The sequence below is a fragment of the Anser anser genome (assembly GCF_964211835.1).
Source record: "Anser anser genome assembly, chromosome: 16".
In the NCBI taxonomy this organism is placed as follows: domain Eukaryota; kingdom Metazoa; phylum Chordata; class Aves; order Anseriformes; family Anatidae; genus Anser; species Anser anser.
Window position 1 is genome coordinate 5,396,303 of NC_139737.1, and position 17,658 is coordinate 5,413,960.

General features: G+C 41.8%; 1 protein-coding gene across 1 annotated transcript; it reads right to left on the minus strand.

The window, feature by feature from the left end:
• Window positions 1-1,681: 1,681 nt before the first annotated feature.
• Window positions 1,682-15,780, minus strand: NPEPL1 (aminopeptidase like 1). The gene is made up of 12 exons (XM_083801786.1): window positions 15,530-15,780; window positions 14,073-14,258; window positions 12,757-12,927; window positions 10,145-10,234; window positions 9,416-9,497; window positions 9,086-9,228; window positions 8,469-8,546; window positions 5,058-5,158; window positions 4,290-4,413; window positions 3,845-4,021; window positions 3,053-3,163; window positions 1,682-2,575 (listed from the first exon to the last, which is right to left on the minus strand). Exons 1-12 carry the CDS (start codon window positions 15,677-15,679, stop codon window positions 2,417-2,419), a joined length of 1,572 nt encoding a protein of 523 aa, XP_083657912.1. The 5' UTR covers window positions 15,680-15,780; the 3' UTR covers window positions 1,682-2,416.
• Between the last annotated feature and the right edge of the window lie 1,878 nt (window positions 15,781-17,658).

Genomic DNA, 17,658 nt, shown 5'->3' on the forward strand with positions numbered 1-17,658 from the left:
GCAAATCCAGGAGGTAGTAGAAGCATGCCTTAGTGGAACTAAAATTCTGTCCATTAGAGGGCTAAGATAGACTGTGAGCTTAACAAGCATGAGATCTGAAACCTCAAAGAAAATCTGAAACTTGATCTAGAGATCACAAATCGCTTTCCTGTATAGGTACTAAGTTCTGTTGTAGTGGATACTCCTTATCTAAACAAAAGGAAATAACAATGTGCATGGGGAATAGCTAGAGATGTTAATTAAAACAAAACAAAAACGTGACTTTTATTTCATCGTTGGAACAGCTCCTTCTCAAAAAGCATCAAACCTCTTTCTCTTTATTAGGTGTTGGGTTGATTTATTTTACTCTGCTTAAGCAAATTTAAACTCTTTTTCAGTTTTTGATTTCCTAGATATTTATCTCTTCTACTCCTTTTCAAGTATTTCCTATTAGATTTTTTCAATATTAATTTTAATAGATGGCTTCTACTAAGTGCCTTCCAAATTAAATCCAGCAGTATGATGTGCTTTGAGAAACAGCAAAAGAGAATACCATAGTAAGTTATTAAAATCTCATTTCTCTTTTATCTAGACTTGCAGCATTCAGTGAATAATAGAATCTTATACACCACAAAACTGCAGGCTACTGTGTATGTAAAAACCTGCCTCATTTGGCAAAACACTGTAAATTTCTAAGTTAGAACTAATTAATCTGAAGTGTGTTTCTACAGCATGGAGATTTCAGATGATTTCAGAGCACTGAAATTAGAACATTTTGCCATTAGCTTCAGTGGTCAGACTGAATCAGAAATGAAAATAGCTCTTTGACACATTTCCTACAACAGATTTTGGTAGCAGGTAGTGCTTTATACTGAGTGTCTAGAATGACTGAAGCCTGAACTTTCACTTCTATCTAGATTTCCTAAAACTGTGTTCAAGTGGACAAGGAAACTGAAACAGCAATAGGAAAATATAGGAAATAATGAAGTTCTAGGAAAAAAAATTACACTCTGCCTATAAATCAAATATAGCCACAAAAACAAAATGAAATTTTTTTTCTACCTTCTGCATTAGGCTTTTCACAAGGTCTTTAATGAAAAAAACAAAGCCAAAACCAGATGTGTACATCACTGTTAGAACTTCCATCTAAATCCCAGCACCAGTTCTCCCCAGAGATCACCTCCAACACAGGGAAAGGTATAATTTGTCACAACTCGGCTTGACTTTATCTTCAAAGCAGCCAAAAGTGTGTGCTGGGTTGGATTTTTTCAACATCGACGCTGTTTGAGCCAAGAAATGTTTCCAAAGGCTGATGCTTGAATTCACCAGGCAGGGACCAGCACTGATTAAGAGTTGGTCACACTGTTCCTAACTCTGCTGCTGACATTATATAAATTGGGACAAGTCATTTCCCATGTGTGCCCAAGCCAAGCTATTACTTGGAAGCTCTTTGAGACTAATTTATACAGAAACTAATATTACGCATCCCGACTACTGTTGAATCAAACAAATGAAATGAATCAGTGTAAGTTCTTCAGAACTGCACCATACCAATTGGTATAAGCTGTTACTGTGTTAGGGTCTGTTTTCAGATGTGTGAGTGCTGGCAAAAGGAATTTGAACGGAGCAATGAAGTCGCACACAAATCTTTGGAACACTCAGTTTTCTCAGAAATGTAAATAACACTATGAAGCACCACATGGGATATGTAAGATGATTTAATAATAATAAATTTATTAAGTGGCAAGAAGCCACTCTGCTTTGTAAACGGATTTTACTCAATCACAGCCCCCCATTTTTTTCCTCATTTAACATGAATACATTCTGTAATTTGAACGTGAAAGATTTATGTAGAGATATGCTCTGGATCACTTACAGATTTTACTGGTCAGAAATACATTACACATGCGGAAACAGCACCGTATTAAGACTAAAGGCCTTTTCTCATTATATCTCCTTTACTAAGTTAAATTGTCATTGAATATACCAAAACTAGTTTTCTTTTCCTTATCCTGTGTTCAGAGATGTAGTGGGGCCTGCAGAAACATCTGATAAAACCTCATGTAAAATAAGTAATTCAGAAGGCTTTGTAAGCAAGAACTGCAGTTGCTTCTTCAGAATAGAGAGAGCTTCTCATGCATTAATGCACTTAGTTTGGTTTTGTGAGGTGCTCAGAGGAAGATGTGCCTTCCTCCTGGTACAGTTAGCTGAGCCTGGAGTCTGCACCACTGATACTGTTCAGCAACTGCTTGCACCAATAATTTAAAAAAACACTAACAAAAAAGAATCAGGCTGTTTTTATCAGAAACAAGTAATAAATCTTATCATGATAGTAAAAAAAAATGGCAATTTCTGACGTGACATTTTCATTGCTTGAAAACAAATCAGTGCAAAGTGAGGTAACACATGCACCCCGTCACATAGGGCTGGGGGCGCATTATATCAGGCGCCGCCTTTTGGAATCCCTCTCCATATCCTCAGGGGGAGAGTCTCCATTGCACCCTAGAGGGGACACCATGTTTAGCAAAGGGTCTTCAGATGCCCCTCCAAACAGGGACAGCAACAAAGCCACGCCATAGCCAGTAGCTCGTTCACCCTGGAAAACACAAAACAATTCACATTTCAGATTGTATAATATGGGCTGGTTTAATTTAGCTACTCATCAAAAGCATTGACAGCACATGGCCATAACAAATACTTGGAGACACTGTCAAGCCTGCTTGACTTACACTTCTGTATCCTTACTGCTATTACAATCTTTCCCTGTTAGATTAAACCAACACATCAGTTGATTCACAAAAACAGAGCTCATACTGACTTGAGGATGGACTTATGCTAGCATTCTTCAAGGCAGAGAATGTTCCATCCAACAGGACCATGGATTTGGAGCATGAGCTGAATAAGATGGGTTTAAAACAAAGGTGGGTTGGGGGATGAGGAATAAATTGGCAAATTTTTTTTAGGGGAAAAAATCGCACATGTTCCATCCAACAGAGGAACAACCCCAAGAGCAAATAAATGTTTTGTGTGAGGGAGGTAGGTAAAATGTCAGAAGTCCTATGAACATACTCACCGCATGAACAGGGGCAGCAATGTCTACGTGGACCCAGACTCCAGGCCAGTCGAAACCGATGTGAGAAGCGATGAAGAGCCCAGCACAGGAACTTGGAGTATTGTCTCGGTCCTGTAGAAACAGTAAAAATACAGTTGGTCTTGCAAGAAAAGAAAATGTCAATGTTGTCTTCTTGACTATACAAAAGACAGTTGTGCAAATCTAATTCAAAGCTTAATGGATGGCTATAAACCCAGTCTTTAGTCATGTATACTGTAGATGCATGGAGTTAATTCCTGGGTAGGAATCTGGTCCTACTTTTTTCGTCTTCTGCCCAAACTCATTTCTGCAGTGTTTTTGGAACTTACTGCACACTGTAACTCTCAAATTCTGCAAAAGCAGCTGCAGAAATCCCTGAGGTCTCTGTCCTCAATTTCCTGTTTTTTCCATTCCCAGTTACTGTCTCCAATGGTTATATATGATCTGAGGAATGCTTGATTTTATTTCTTAAAAGGTCTCCATCCAGGAATTTAGCATTCATCTTAAGGTTATGTTTAAAAGGCAAGCAGCCCATAGATAACTTTGCAGCAGGCTACCCTGTTTAAAATGGATGCTAAATATCAGTGGAGTGGCATTTAACTTGCAAAATCCCCTATTAAATGGTCTTTGAGGTCCTAATATGATCCATTTCTAAAAGATTACAACCCACAGGAAGAACTTTCAGGCAGCTATCAACAGATGAATACGTGATCCAGAATACACATAGGAGCATATTTTTATCTAATAACAGAAATGTGAAGAAAAAAATCTTACTGCAACAGAGTTCTTCATATCAGCTACAGCAGAGGTAAATTCACTGAAGTGGAGCTCAGGGCAATACACAAGAGGATGGACCAGGTCTCCACAGTTCCTGCCAGCTTTAACACATGCTTTTTCCCACTCCTCGTTATTGGTAAGGACAGCAGCATGATACTTTCCTGTAGCAATTCCCTAATGAGATATACAACAAAATCAGGAAGGATTCACCCTGACAGTGCTGCATAGGATAGTTCTGTACTCTCGGCATGAATAGCTGCTTTCCATCTAACAGAACCACCAAGAAAAAAAAAACATCTTAAAAGTACTTGACAAAAGAAGGTAGTGCTACAAACAGAGACAAAGACATTGCAGCTACGGCTATATCTCTTAAAATTGTACATATAATGCACAGACACTAGAAGGATGTACCCCCTGTCCACTAGCAGGTCTGTATCAGTACCTGAGCTCCAGTAAGAGTCGCCATATCAAGAATGATATCAGCTCCAAGATCTTTGCATGCGTAAGCTACTCCATCAGCCAGTATCAGCCTCCCTTCTGCATCAGTGTTATTGATTTCCACAGTTCTAGAAAGAAAAGAGGGCATTTAATACAACAATACTTCAGATTGCAAGTTAAGACACATCTGACTAGAACACTGGGTTAGAAAGCAGACTCAAACCTTATGTACTTTCTTACTTGACTCTGCAAGACTGCACTGCTACATATTCCACTGTTGTAAGCATCCAGACAGAACAAACCTGAAAAACTGTAATAATAGTACTGTCGGCACGGTACTGTCACTACCTGTCAGGCCTGTATAATGCCCAGCATGTCTGGCTGGAATTTTATTAATTACTGCTTTCCACTAAGTACCACACTTGGTTTAAAACCACAAGAGATTCTTAGACAGTCCAAGCCTGCCTCTGCAACTGAGACAGTACAGACTACAGATGGTCACAGAAAATTGGTCGTACTGGAACAAACACAGGAACCTGAGTGCTTTAAGGAAACTTCATCTCATGACAGATGATACGTATCTTGATGTGCACTTACATACCACACAGGTCACTCTAAGCACACAGAAAACTCGCTATTACGGCCATCTGAAATCCTATTAGCAATCCTTAGGGAAGCTGTTGAGGTTCACGATCTATACAGTACTCAGACAAATAGAACCAAAGATTGTTTCCTCTCAATGTTTCTGGGAAAGATACAGACACAAACTTACTTTCCAGAGTAAAGAACATGAATGTCATCAGGTCTTGTTGCACGTGGTCCAACTGCATTCTCGGCCAAACAAAAAACAGCATGAAGATTGTCTTTAAAACCCTGTAATAACAATAGGAGAGAAATGGGTTTCAATTCACACCAAGCTTATTTATTTGGACTGAAATCAACATGGGATTACGATTTTATGGCAGCAATGCCACTAATTACATAGGAAATCTACGATAAATGTCTTATCTTGTAGCTGAGGACAAAAGTTACAGAAAGCAGGCAAGGAGAAAACATGCAATCCTGGCTTTAGAGTTCTGAACTCACCAGAAAACTGCTGGGCTCACCAAAAACACCCGTTAAGTCACAGAACTACAGTACCCCTGAATGAAATCAGCTGAATACATCTCCAAAGATGTGGTACTTTAATTTCAGTACAACTCCAACATAGACTCACAACAGAGATGTGAACTTTATAACCCCTTCACCTTTCATAGTCAGAAAGGAAAGATCCAAGTAACAGATGCTTTGATCATGACAATTAGAAAGGTTTGTGACAGCATGTTACACAGCCAGTCAGGATGCCTGGGATTATTTTCCAAACCCTGTTTTTTTCCACTGCTTTTATTTAGTTTCCAATAACAACAAAGACACAATTGGGGCCACCTGAGAAACTGAGCTCCTTCCCATCACTTCTTCAGCATTGCAGGAGAGCTTACAGTACTAATGGAAAAGGATGGAAATAATAAATGCTAATATGCAGCCATTTGTGAACTCTACACTTTCCTAAAAAAACAACCCCAGATGAACAGATTCCATCTCTGATAATTTTGCTGGAAAGCAACTTTGACCATGGCAACCCTGGAACATGGTACTCCTCCACGTCTCAGTGGATCTATCAACTGCCAGCAACGCAGCTTGCTGCCCAGAATCAAGCCTGGAACACACGTAAGATACATACTACCAGTACCTACCTTCTCTCTTTACATGTGAAAGTAAAAATTATCCATGGCTAGTATTAGTTGTTTTCCATTTTTAATTTTTTTATAAATATAAAATTCCTGCTACGAAGGACACAGCATTTTCAAACTCTTCTTACCCCTTAACCTTCTCTTTTCTACCAGATCCCATCTAGTTTGCTTTGGTTCAAAATCAAGCACTTATATAGTTATGGATATTTTAAAATGTTAAGATTTTGTTTGTACAATGACTGTATTATGTGGAGAGATCCTACGAACACAAAGGGAGGCAGCAGCACTTAACAAATAAAAGCATCGTTCCTCCTCAACTGGGATAGCTAGCCTTAAAAACACCAAACTCCTAGGGAAAACAGGCTCAGTTTTACTGTGAATCTCTTGATAAAAGTCCTGTAGCCAAAGTAATGTGGGCTTGCTGAATCAGCCCATGTTCTGAAGTCCAAAGGAGAAACGCATCAATCAAAAACTTTCAAAAATAACACGCAACCTCTAGAAACCATAAAATAACTTTACAGCTGCTAGTCCAGCCAGTGGGAAAACAGCATTGTAGATGAGATACCCTTCCATCTACGATCCTTTCCTTTTCCAAAATTGTCTGCAACAAAAAAACACTCTATTAAGAATCTCTTACTGAATTGCACCAAATTTTCCTCCTCCAATTGGGAGATGCGGTTAATCTACTGTCAAAAAACATAAACCTACTTCTGCTATCAACTGCCTTTTACTGAATCTCATCCTGCAGCTTTTTAAAAGCAGGATTCCCTACGTTAACATGCAGGAGGTGAAAGGATTTAGAAAATGTGAGTATTTTCTCTTCTTCCTTGTGTTGGAAAGCTCACAATGGATAAAATGCATTTCTGAAGGAAAAAATCACTCACTCGTGTTTGCTATCCAAAGGCTTTTAAAATCACATTGTAAAATTGTTGAACGGCATGTAGGCAGATGATATTTTCTGAAGATGGATAATAACCTTTGCCCCTCTTCCTACTGAGCTTTCTATCCAACAGAAGTTTAAGCTTCAGTCTTTTTGACAAAGTGCAGCCAATTTAAACCTCTTCCAGATTTATATTATTCTTAAGAGCATTAAAAAAAAAAAGGTCTTGAAACAGTAACAAAGACAAATTATTTCCACTGCCTACCTGAATACATTTTCTGCAAGGATTTAATTAACAAGTCTTCTTGCACGGGGTTGTAATATTAAGCAGTGATAACATTCTCTTGTTTTTACATTCGAAGGCACAGACTTCTTGTGAGGTATGACAGCCTCTTCAGGCTCAGTTTGTCCAAACATATTACTACCAGTTTATTCATTCGTGTATATGAAATAACTGATGACTTACATTCACAGCTACTGGGATTGTGAACGCAACTTGTCAGTGCAGATAATTACATGCACACATACTTCTGAAACAAGGACTGAATCACTGAATGTACCACATGCATGGCTTTCCCAGACTCTCCCAAAGCACTGTAGAAGTTCTAGCTTTTGTTCCTTGCAAACACGTGATCTAACTTTCTGAAGAACTTTGTTATGAAAACCTAGCAGTTTTCCTATGATGCTGCTCAGAAATGTGTTTTCAATTTTAAGTCTCTGCAGATAACTGAAGTTAACAATTCTTCCACATCAAACATACTGCTAAGGCCAAGGCACAGAGCTAAACTGTTGAGAAATGGGAATTTGGCAATGATCATCCCCTGGACAAAGCTTCCATCAGATCTATGCATTAATCTGCAGCAGTGCAAGTTCTTTGAACTTTGGATACTCCTTGGAGGCAACAGCTGCTCTGTCAGCAAGACTCAGTGACTGAATTTGTGGAGAGGGCAGAGTTTTATTGGCAGCAGCTACTTCATCTCCCCAGTTCATATTGTTAAAGCATAACGTACTTTCAAAAAATTCTTCATATTTCAATGCTTGGCTTCTTCTCAGCTCCCCTACTACTTTCTGACCACAGGAGCCCAACAAGCAGCTCCTGATGAGACTAGAACTGCCACTTCCCTAGTAGGTTAATATTAGAACTGGCACAGGATGTGGAATATGGATAGACTTCATACCCTGAGTTGCTCATCCCTTTCTTTGCTAAGGGGACAACAGTTGCCCCAAATCCCAAAGCTTAAACAAAAGCTTTATACCTGGATAACTCAGGTATGAATCTGATTCAAGGAACTACAGTCAACTCAATCCTCAGAACAGACCCTGAAGCTCAACAAAGACTCATAAGGAAAAATTAGCACGTGAGCAACTTCTCACAATTCCCAAGATACCAGCAAAGATTTGAAATGCTTTCCTGAAATAGCACAAAGAGCAGAGTGGCCCAAGATCACTAAAGGCAGTGGCAGGTCAGAACTTTAGGATTAGGCTGACCCCCATATCTGGGAATATATCCAAAAGCCAGCCTGCTCCTTGCCAATGCTGGGCTACATGATATCAATTAACACATTTTACTTACTTGCTTTACAGTGGCTTTGAAGGCACCCAAAATAGCAGCTGCTCCACCACAGTCTCGCTTCATTCCAGGCATAGTAGTCTATTTAAAAAGAGAGAGAGAGATTTTTTTAAAAAAAGAAAATTTATGATTTGAGTTTCAAAGTGCATCCTGATAAAACTAGTATTTCTGATGCTTCTACAACTCTGCTTTTGACAGTACCATAACAAACGCAAGGAACACATGCACGTCTACTTTTTAGTGGATCTTGCCTTAGAACTGGAAAATACTAAACCTCTACTGCTAGTTTGTTAGAAAAAAGAAAAACATTGATTACAAGACATGCATTGAAGTCACCTCAAATGGGTTTTGGATCTTTCCCCAAAATCAGAAATGAAACATCTTTGTTTCTCACTTTCTGCTAGCAGTGTGCCATACTTAAAGGGCAAAATACCCAGTAGCTCTGTAAAATGTTCCTTAAATTCTATATGGTCTTTTCTCATGGTATTTTGTGTCTGCACAGATGACGGTAAATCAAGTGTTTACTCAAACAGATACTCTTTGGTTTCTGTGAACATTAACAGAATTATTTCCGTAAGGAAACAACACAGTAAGCAAAGACAGCAGAAGTGTTTATGTACCTTTCCCTTAATGCTGAGTCCTCCAGTATCATACACAATACCTTTGCCCACCCATGCAATGGTCTGTGTAGCACCATCTGGAGTATGACTGAGAACTGCTAGGGCTGGAGGATGCAGAGCTGCCTTGCCAACCCCGTAGATACCTGGAAAACAAGACAATTAAGCCACAATTAAGCAAGAAAGACTGCAAAAAGCAATCTCTGGCTATATCTTGGAATACTGTGGGCTATAAAACTGTTTCAGAAATGCATAAATAAAATATCACAATGGAGACAATGCAATATTCCTATTAACTGCTAGGAAAAAAGTGGAATTTTCAACAAGATATACCTCCAAAGCCTCTCTCCTTCAGCTCCTCATCTCGAATAATGGTAGGAGTAATCCCAAGATCCTTGCCAACTTTTTTGATTTCCTTCATCATTAAAAGAAAAAGGACAATGTCAGTCAGTCAGTCATCAGGACACATTTGTGTCATAAAACCCACATGCGGGTTTTATATGATTTTGCAAGTACACACATACATTCACTATTTTGGGACTGATGCTGGTTTCCAATGGTCTAATTTCACTGACACCCTTGATTATTTAGTATTGCATGAAATGCAAATCTGACCTTTAAGCTCTGCCAGGAAGAGAAATCTTCATAGGTAAAAGCCAGCTGTTCACTCTACTGAACCACGATGAAATAGGGCAGAAATATTTTCACTCTCAACAGCTTTCCAGATTTTGATTTGCAAGCATGTCAACTTCTGTCCCATAATTTCAGAAACTTACCACCATAGGGCTTAAGAAAGCACTAGCACTGGCAAAGGAGCCAGTGTCATCACCTCTTCTGACTCCCGGTTCCTTACACCAAGCATTACACTAACTCCTTCCAACTTTGGTAACTTGTCCTAAATATTAACGGCTAAAGAAATAGCATGAGCATCCTTGAATAGGTTGTTTAATGCATCTCCTACACTGACAAAGAGGTTTTGCTCAGAGATAGGAACACTAGTTCTTTATTGCTGTAGTCAAGACTTCCGACATGTAACTCCTGCTCATCAGCTGTGTTACCCACCTCCAGGAAGTTATCTGTGTTCATCTCATTGCAAGGGGTGTCCACGATTCGAGCAGCCAGTCTGACTCCTTCTGTAGCACTTGCCAGGCACTATAAAAAGAAGCGAAGACACTTAAGAACTGGCCTTGGTTTAGGTGGTTTTCTGCATAACTTTGCACCTAGTCCTAAGCAGCCTACACTGGATGTAGGATTCCCGTGGAGCACAATAATGCCTAACTGCAACTGGTCGCAGGTAGCTGAGCAGTACTAACTAATGCCAACCAAGCTAACTTATTTTCCACATGTGTTAAACAGAAGATATTTTTTCCTATGCTCTGATTTCTAAGCAACTGGATTCCTTCCAATGAATTGATTCTGCAAAATTAGTAGCGTTCTCCACTTTAAAAGCAAGACCAAGAATGCAGAGCAAGGTGGAGGGCTGGAAAGACAAGATAAAACAAATTCAGGAAACCACAATGAACTTGTAGTCTACTTGGGCTGGAAACCTGCAGCAATTACATAATGTACAACATGTTTTAATACAGCAGGCAGAATGGTTCAGTGCAACAGAGATTAATACCATAAGACGTTCTATATGGCAGGCACATGGGGAAGCTGAAACATGAGCTATCTGTGTGAAACATGCAGGCATCGACTACCTCGCTCCTGTGGCAGAACTGACCGCCCTTCGCCTGGACCGAGAGAAGACGTACCTACCCAAGAGTGGACTGAATCAAAATGGCCCACAGCAAGCACGCTGAGGCTGTTCCCTTAAAGAAGCATCCTCCTGGCAAAAAGGACAATGGAGGCACCAGAGGCTAAGCTTTAACTTTCAGCTCCTGGGAACCAACAACTTGAAGCAAAAAAGACCAGGTGGAAGGGAACTCTGTTCAAGTTTTCCAGTAGCCACACTACACCAAAGACCACACACACGGCAGAAGGGTGAGTCAAGATGGGTTTCAAAAGAATCTGATGTGTTGGCTAGTTATTTGTGCTGAGGTATCCGAAGTTTGGCTTGGCCAGACTGGCCTAAGGACTCTATATATTCTGTATCCCAGCAGACTCATAAACCTTGGCTTGTTTTGGAGTGGTGCCTGATTCCCTACAATTACTTTGATTGCTTTACTTCCCCTAAAGGGATAAGAACCTCCTCAGGAGCCAGACTAAGCTGGGAGTGATTCACCACTAGGGTCATGTAGGTAAAAGGAGGTGCTCTAACCTAAACGACAAGTCCAAGGGAATCAATATGACACTCACAGAAATAAGCTGTGCCTGCGTTTGGCTTCCAGGCTACTGAAGAGAACCAGGAAAACAACAATCTTTAGTAATTGCCCTATAAAACTGTGACAATCCCTGCTAGACCTCACCATAAAATACCATGGACAATGCAGTAGGTGCGGAATATGGCAGCATGCCTAGGGAGAGGTTTAGCTAAAAAATGCTACCACATGCCTCCTCCACGCTCTACACTAGCTGTCTGGTGCTGGTTGAATTTAAGGGGGGAAAACTTAGCTTGGAGGAAGCCAGCGGTTGTTTTGGCATTGACATCAAAGGGAAGAATGGGAGAAAGAATTTTTTTTTTTTTAAAGAAAGAAATCTTTTTTATTATTATTATTTTGGGGTAAGGGAAAATTCAATGATCAACTGTTGTACTCATAATCCATCTCTCTCACTTTCCTGAAGACTGGTCTGGCATCATTTGCTGTATCCAACTCATTTAGTAGAATAAGAGCAAAGTATGCAGTAAAAGTTACAGAAGGAAAAAAACCACTAAAGCTGCAATTCTGCGAATTTCAGATGTAGCAACAGTCTCCTCAATCAGATCACAGTGTCATCGTGCACTGAAATACAGATCTGGAGCACTGACCTGGAAGTTGCCTAACAGCTCAAGTTCAAAACTTGGAACAGCTTTTAAGTTAGGGTCTTGAAGATTAATGGCCTACAATAGTAAAGGTTACCTGACGTGTAGTTTCCTCTCTAAAGTAGTCAGGTGCAAGGGAAACGATCTTTGACTACCTGCTACTGAAAGACGACTTAGACAAACACTGAAGTGTTATGTATAGCTCATCCCCAAGCTAGAGCATTTCTTCAGGGGTTTTCCTTCTGGCTACAGTTTTTTTTTTTTTTTTTATAAAAACTCAGCCAAAGAGGTACATCACACAAATATCAGAAGCCACACATGATCCCAGAATAAACAAGTTTTTAGTGACATCAGTGTGATACTCACCTGCACAACCACAGATTGTGCCCAAATAAAAGAGAGCAGCCCACACACTGAAGGTAACAATATTAAACACTAAAACCCTACTATTTGCATCTATGATAAATGTGAGAAAAGAGGAATCTCTGTTTTACTTGCTTGGTGTTTTTCACCCCTGAAACGTACACTCTAAATAACATCTTCAGCCTTTGCTGCAATAATATGTTCAATATTTTTACTCACGCATGCTCTGAACTGAACAATTTCAAGGAACCTTGATCTAGAATCATTTCTTACTTTAGATACAACACCTACGCTGTACGTAGCCTGAGGTACACATCTGTGCATGCAACAAACTGAATAAAATAAAAAAAGATTTCAGAGAATAATGAAAACAACTGATCACAAGGGGAAGGGGGGAACAAAAGCCTACTTTAAGCGTTGCCACTTCTATTGGTCCATTGTTTTGTCCAACCAGGAAAAACTCGACCGTTACAGTTTTCTTCTCTGTGCGTCTTGATGCACTTGACCGATGTGTAAACAGTGGGAAAGCCCTGGCCAACGCACAAGCAGAAGCGAAAACTTCAGACCGCTCACAGACCATCTGAAACAACAGCCAGTAGAGAACCAAGTCAGGTAACATCAGGGACATGAAGACTACATTTAGAAAGATTAATTAATTGGGAAAGAGGAAAAGAACTGATGTCTGAACGGAGACACACTCACACGTTGCACTTTGCTTGGGTGGGGGAGCAGTACAAACAGCACCAAACTGAACTCAGTCAGTTCAGTTCCCATACAGAAATGAACTACATTGCTGGACCTGACTGTGTAGGAATTAATTGTCCTTATAAGGGAACTAGACTGCTTTAATTATACTTGTCTAATTAACACTGGTTAGCCTATGGATTGAGACAAAAAAGCAAGGGAACCATCAGTATGTGTTCAAAACAAATAAAACAATGAGAGTAATGATATGAGAATGTGGTTAATATCAACCCAAACCTTTTTAACATATAAAATATTTTTCTGAAGTTCATTACAGAAATTACCAATGGAAAGAAGTTTTAGTTAAACATCTCCACATTTAACTACAAGGGAAAAAATATGAGTAGAGTTAATATTCTTGCAAATAAGTTTTCCAGGTGAAGAGTATAATTAGATTTTGTTATTGACACCGACTATATGAGCTTTCTGTAGAAAGCTAGAACTCTGGATTAATCTGGAGAAGCCATAGAAAGAAAAACCACCAAATTCATCAGGCTCATGCAGAAGATGACCAAAGTAGTGCAAGACCTTTTCCTGCACAGGATTTGTGCTGGAGTACTAGTTTACATTAAGATTTCTAAAACTTATTGACTAATTTGAGTCACCTAAAACTGGCTATCCAATATAGACATAGCACTCTGTATGCAGTCCACGTCAATCTTCTAAAGCATGACATGTACCATGTGCTAATGCCTTAAATATTTTTTCAAATAAATCCACTACTGGTTCCCTTTGCATGGACGTTACTGGTTGAAAACATTCCATACATATCCATCCTTAATTCCTTCCAACTGTTTGAGCATGCATAAGCTATTATACTTAAGTCTTGTTTATGCTCCAGAGCAAAACCATTTATAAATGCTGGTATAATTATACTGGTAACACTCATCCACCTCTTGTCTCCTTGGATACAGCTAAAATCCTGAAAAGTCAACAAAATACTAGACATTTCACCAGAAGCGTTTTCCAACAGCCACTTACAACAATACATCTGTTGACACCTCCTGGAAGACAGTTTCTGACCAGGCGGGTGATGAACTGAGCTGCAGATGGACTATTGTGTCGGCTGACCCTGGAAGGCAACGCGGCCACAGTGGCGTAATTCAGGTAGAGAGGACAGCTGTCGGTAGGGTTTGGATTCAGAGTGCTTAAAGCAGACTGCCATATCTGAGGAGAAAAAAAAGAATTAAAAAAGAAAGAACTGTATCAGACTTTGTTTCCAATACTTAAAATCCTTTATTTAAGAATGCCTCAACATAGTTGGAATGAGACGGAAAGACATTATGCACACCCTTTTAAATGCAATAACCTCTACGACAGTAAAGAGGCAGGAAATATGATGAACCCGTTTATTAATCAGAAAATACAAATGTGCTTTCCATTACAAGTGTCTCTTAAGCCACATGAATTATAATTTAAAAACACACCATTAATGCACAGGCTGCTTCAGACCCTTTTAAGTTAAGACCATTTTGCTACTGATAAATAGATGGACTGATTTACTGGTCCCGTGTTATTCTTTCATACAGCAATTTAATTAAAAACAAAAAAGAAGGCTAGATATTGTCATAAGAGACTCGAGAGCCCAACAAATAAAACTGCCAAGCATCTAGCAACCTAAAAGCCGCGATGCAAAACATCTATCGTTTTGCCACAAGCCATCAACACCATCTAAATAAAAATAGATCCACATACTCCCCAGCAGTAGCTGAAAGCAGGGGAGGAGGAAAGAGATGCGATATCTTTCACCCCTTGCAGGCAGCCAGGCTTAGTCTCCAGCTTGCCACCTGCCACCTAAGAACGTGTATTTCGAGAATTATTTTAATTGCAGTCAGCAGCTTGTCATCTGGGAGGAATGCAAAGCACTTTTCACCCGTCAAAGCGGGTAAAAGGTAAGAGCCGTACGCTTTAAGGGGCAGCGCTGCCCACAGCTCCAGCGACAGGCTCCGGCCACAACCCGCGGCTGCCCCAGGGCCTCGGGGACACCCTGCAGCACCGAGGCGAGCGGGCCCCCGACGGGTTTCGCTTTTCATTTTTCCGTAAGGGCCCCCTCGGGGTGATTTTAGGGCACCGCTCAGCCGGGTAAAGCAAAGCCCCTTCCCGCTCCCGAGGCCGTGCAAAGCCGGGTTTCCCCCGAGCGAGGCCCGGCAGGCCCCGGCCCCTCACCGCGGCAGGCCCCGGAGCCGCAGCCGGGCGGTCCCCAGCCCCCGGGACGGGTCCGCAGCCCCCCGGGGAGCGCCCCGAGGCCGCCCGGCCGCAGCCCCGGCACGGCGCGGGGAGCACCACGAGGCCGGGCCGGGCCGGGCCGGGGAGAGGCGGCCTCGGGAGGGGCCGCGGGCAGCCGGGGGAGGCGGCGGCGGGGCGGCGGTGATGGAGGGGCGGCGGCGGTGGTGGTGTGTGTATGTGGGGGGGTCCGCGCTCCCCCAGCCCGGCCTCACCTCCTCGGTGACCCGCGGCTGCAGCTTGCCCCGCAGCTGGGCCCAGGGCAGGCGGTGCAGGTTGTGGAGCTGGCCCAGGACGAGCAGCGGGCGGCTCTGCGGGTCCGCCTCGCCGGCGCTGGCCTGGAACTCCAGCTGCACGTTCGCCATCTTCCTGCCCGCCGCCCGGCCCGGCCCGGCTCGGCACGGCCCGGCCCGGCCCGTCCGCACGGCTCCGCCCCGCCGCCCAGCGCCGGCTCGGCGGGGCGGGCACCGCGGCGGGGCGGGCGGCCTCCGGCGGCCGCGCCGGGCACCGCAGGCGGGCGCGGGACCCGGATGTGGGTCGGGGCCCGGAGGTGGCACCGGGCCGACGGCGGGGCCTCCGCTCGGCCCCGGGAAGCAGCCCGGCCCCGGGGCCTCCGCCTGACGCGTGGGGGGCACGGGCTGCCCGACGGGGATGTGTAAATACGCGTAGGGGTACGGGCCGCTTAAGCTCGTCTGGAAGCTTTGCTTGTGTGGAATATCTACATGAAATAACCTGATAAGCTGTAAATAAAACGTGAAGGAAGCGTGGTTTACTGTACGGTGATGGTTAACTAATAACCACCCCGCCACATCTTGCAGCTTGTTCTTCCCCTTCTTACTTGGAAGCCACTAAATAATACACACACACAGAGGAGTGGTGTTCCCCTTGCATCTGCTGGGAACCTTACACATAACAAAAAGCAACACTTGTGCTAGATCACAGAACGGCTCGGGTCGGAAGGGACCTCGAAGACCACCCAGTTCCAAGCCCCTGCCGTGGCAGCGATGCCACCCGCTAGGTCAGGTTGCCCAGGGCCTCATCCAGCCTGGTCTTGAACAGCTCCGGGGATGGGGCACCCACAGCTTCTCTGGGCAACCTGTTCCAGTGCCTCCCCACCCTCTGAACGAAGAATTATTAGATGATATTAATAGGCCTTTTGTATTTGACCCGAGTTTCAGAAAACACACATGTAGATCGTTTCGGTTTTCTACAATTTCACAGTTCATAGACAACAATGGAAAAAAGATGCTGCAACACTGCAGTGCACAGTGTGACACTCGTAGAGTCTTTCTGCCTCTTCAGTAAAGGTATTTGTACTAATTCCAGCCACCTCCATGTACAATTAAAATGCATGCAATTTTAATCAAGCTGGAACTCTTATTTGCCTCTCATAACTCCATTTAAGGATGGAAATGCTACATTTTGAAAGTGTAGAATCATACAGGGATAAAAATGGAAAGAGCCAAATTCTTTCCTTCATGAAGCTAAGTATCAGAGAAAATGTGCTTCTAAAAACATTACAGAAACAGAGGAAAAAGCCAAAATACACTCTAAACTATAATATGGGTAGTCACTTAAAGGAAACACTGTTTTCCGAGCTCCAACTTTAATAGTAAATTTGTGTTTTAAATATAATAGGATTGTTATCCTTACATTTTTGTATTTGTCAAGCACCTCCTATTAATGTCAGGTCAGGAGGGAATCAATACTCATTAATCTGCAGCTATGTGAAAAGTCTAAATATCTCAAAGGGAGTGCACTTCCATTTATAATGGAAAAGTAAATGCAGATGCAAATAATGGAAGTACATCTAAGAAAAAAATACATATTAGGCTGAATTCCAGAAAAAAAGGCTTTCTTAGAGTAACTCTTACTTGGTCCCTGATGGAACATTATGGAAACTTTATTGCCCAATACACTTAAAATTAGCTTGAATAAAAGATCTAGCAAAATCTATTGCAGAGGTCAATCACGCGTCATCACAGACTGGACAGGATAACCCAATAAACAAGTTCAAACTCCAACACTTGATAACACTTCATGTAGAGATATGAAAGGCAACTTTTATGAGTCTCTTTACCGAGCCAAAGAACATAAGCTGTGTAGGGATTCACTATTATTCCATTACATATGGACAGTGAGCAAAATATGAAAGAGAATAATAGAACAATTATTATTTCTCAATTGAGACATTCAGAAGATTCTACCAGGTAAACTCCTTATCATTTAGTACAGATTCTGCCATTCCTAATACTGCAAGATTCATAATACAGTACTGCCCCAATCTGTATTATTCAAAAGAAACAAAGCAGTAGGAAACGCTCATCTAAATCTAGAACCTTCC

Bases quoted from the DNA above. Each gene is read 5' to 3' on its own strand.
- NPEPL1 (XM_083801786.1), bottom strand. From the start codon at position 15,679: ATGGCGAACGTGCAGCTGGAGTTCCAGGCCAGCGCCGGCGAGGCGGAC. The intron at 10,235-12,756 runs GTAGGCTTTTGT...TTCTTTTTATAG, and splicing joins TAGAAGTGGCAACGCTTAAA to TGCCTGGCAAGTGCTACAGA. The intron at 2,576-3,052 runs GTGAGTATGTTC...TGTGTTTTCCAG, and splicing joins TTGCTGCCCCTGTTCATGCG to GGTGAACGAGCTACTGGCTA.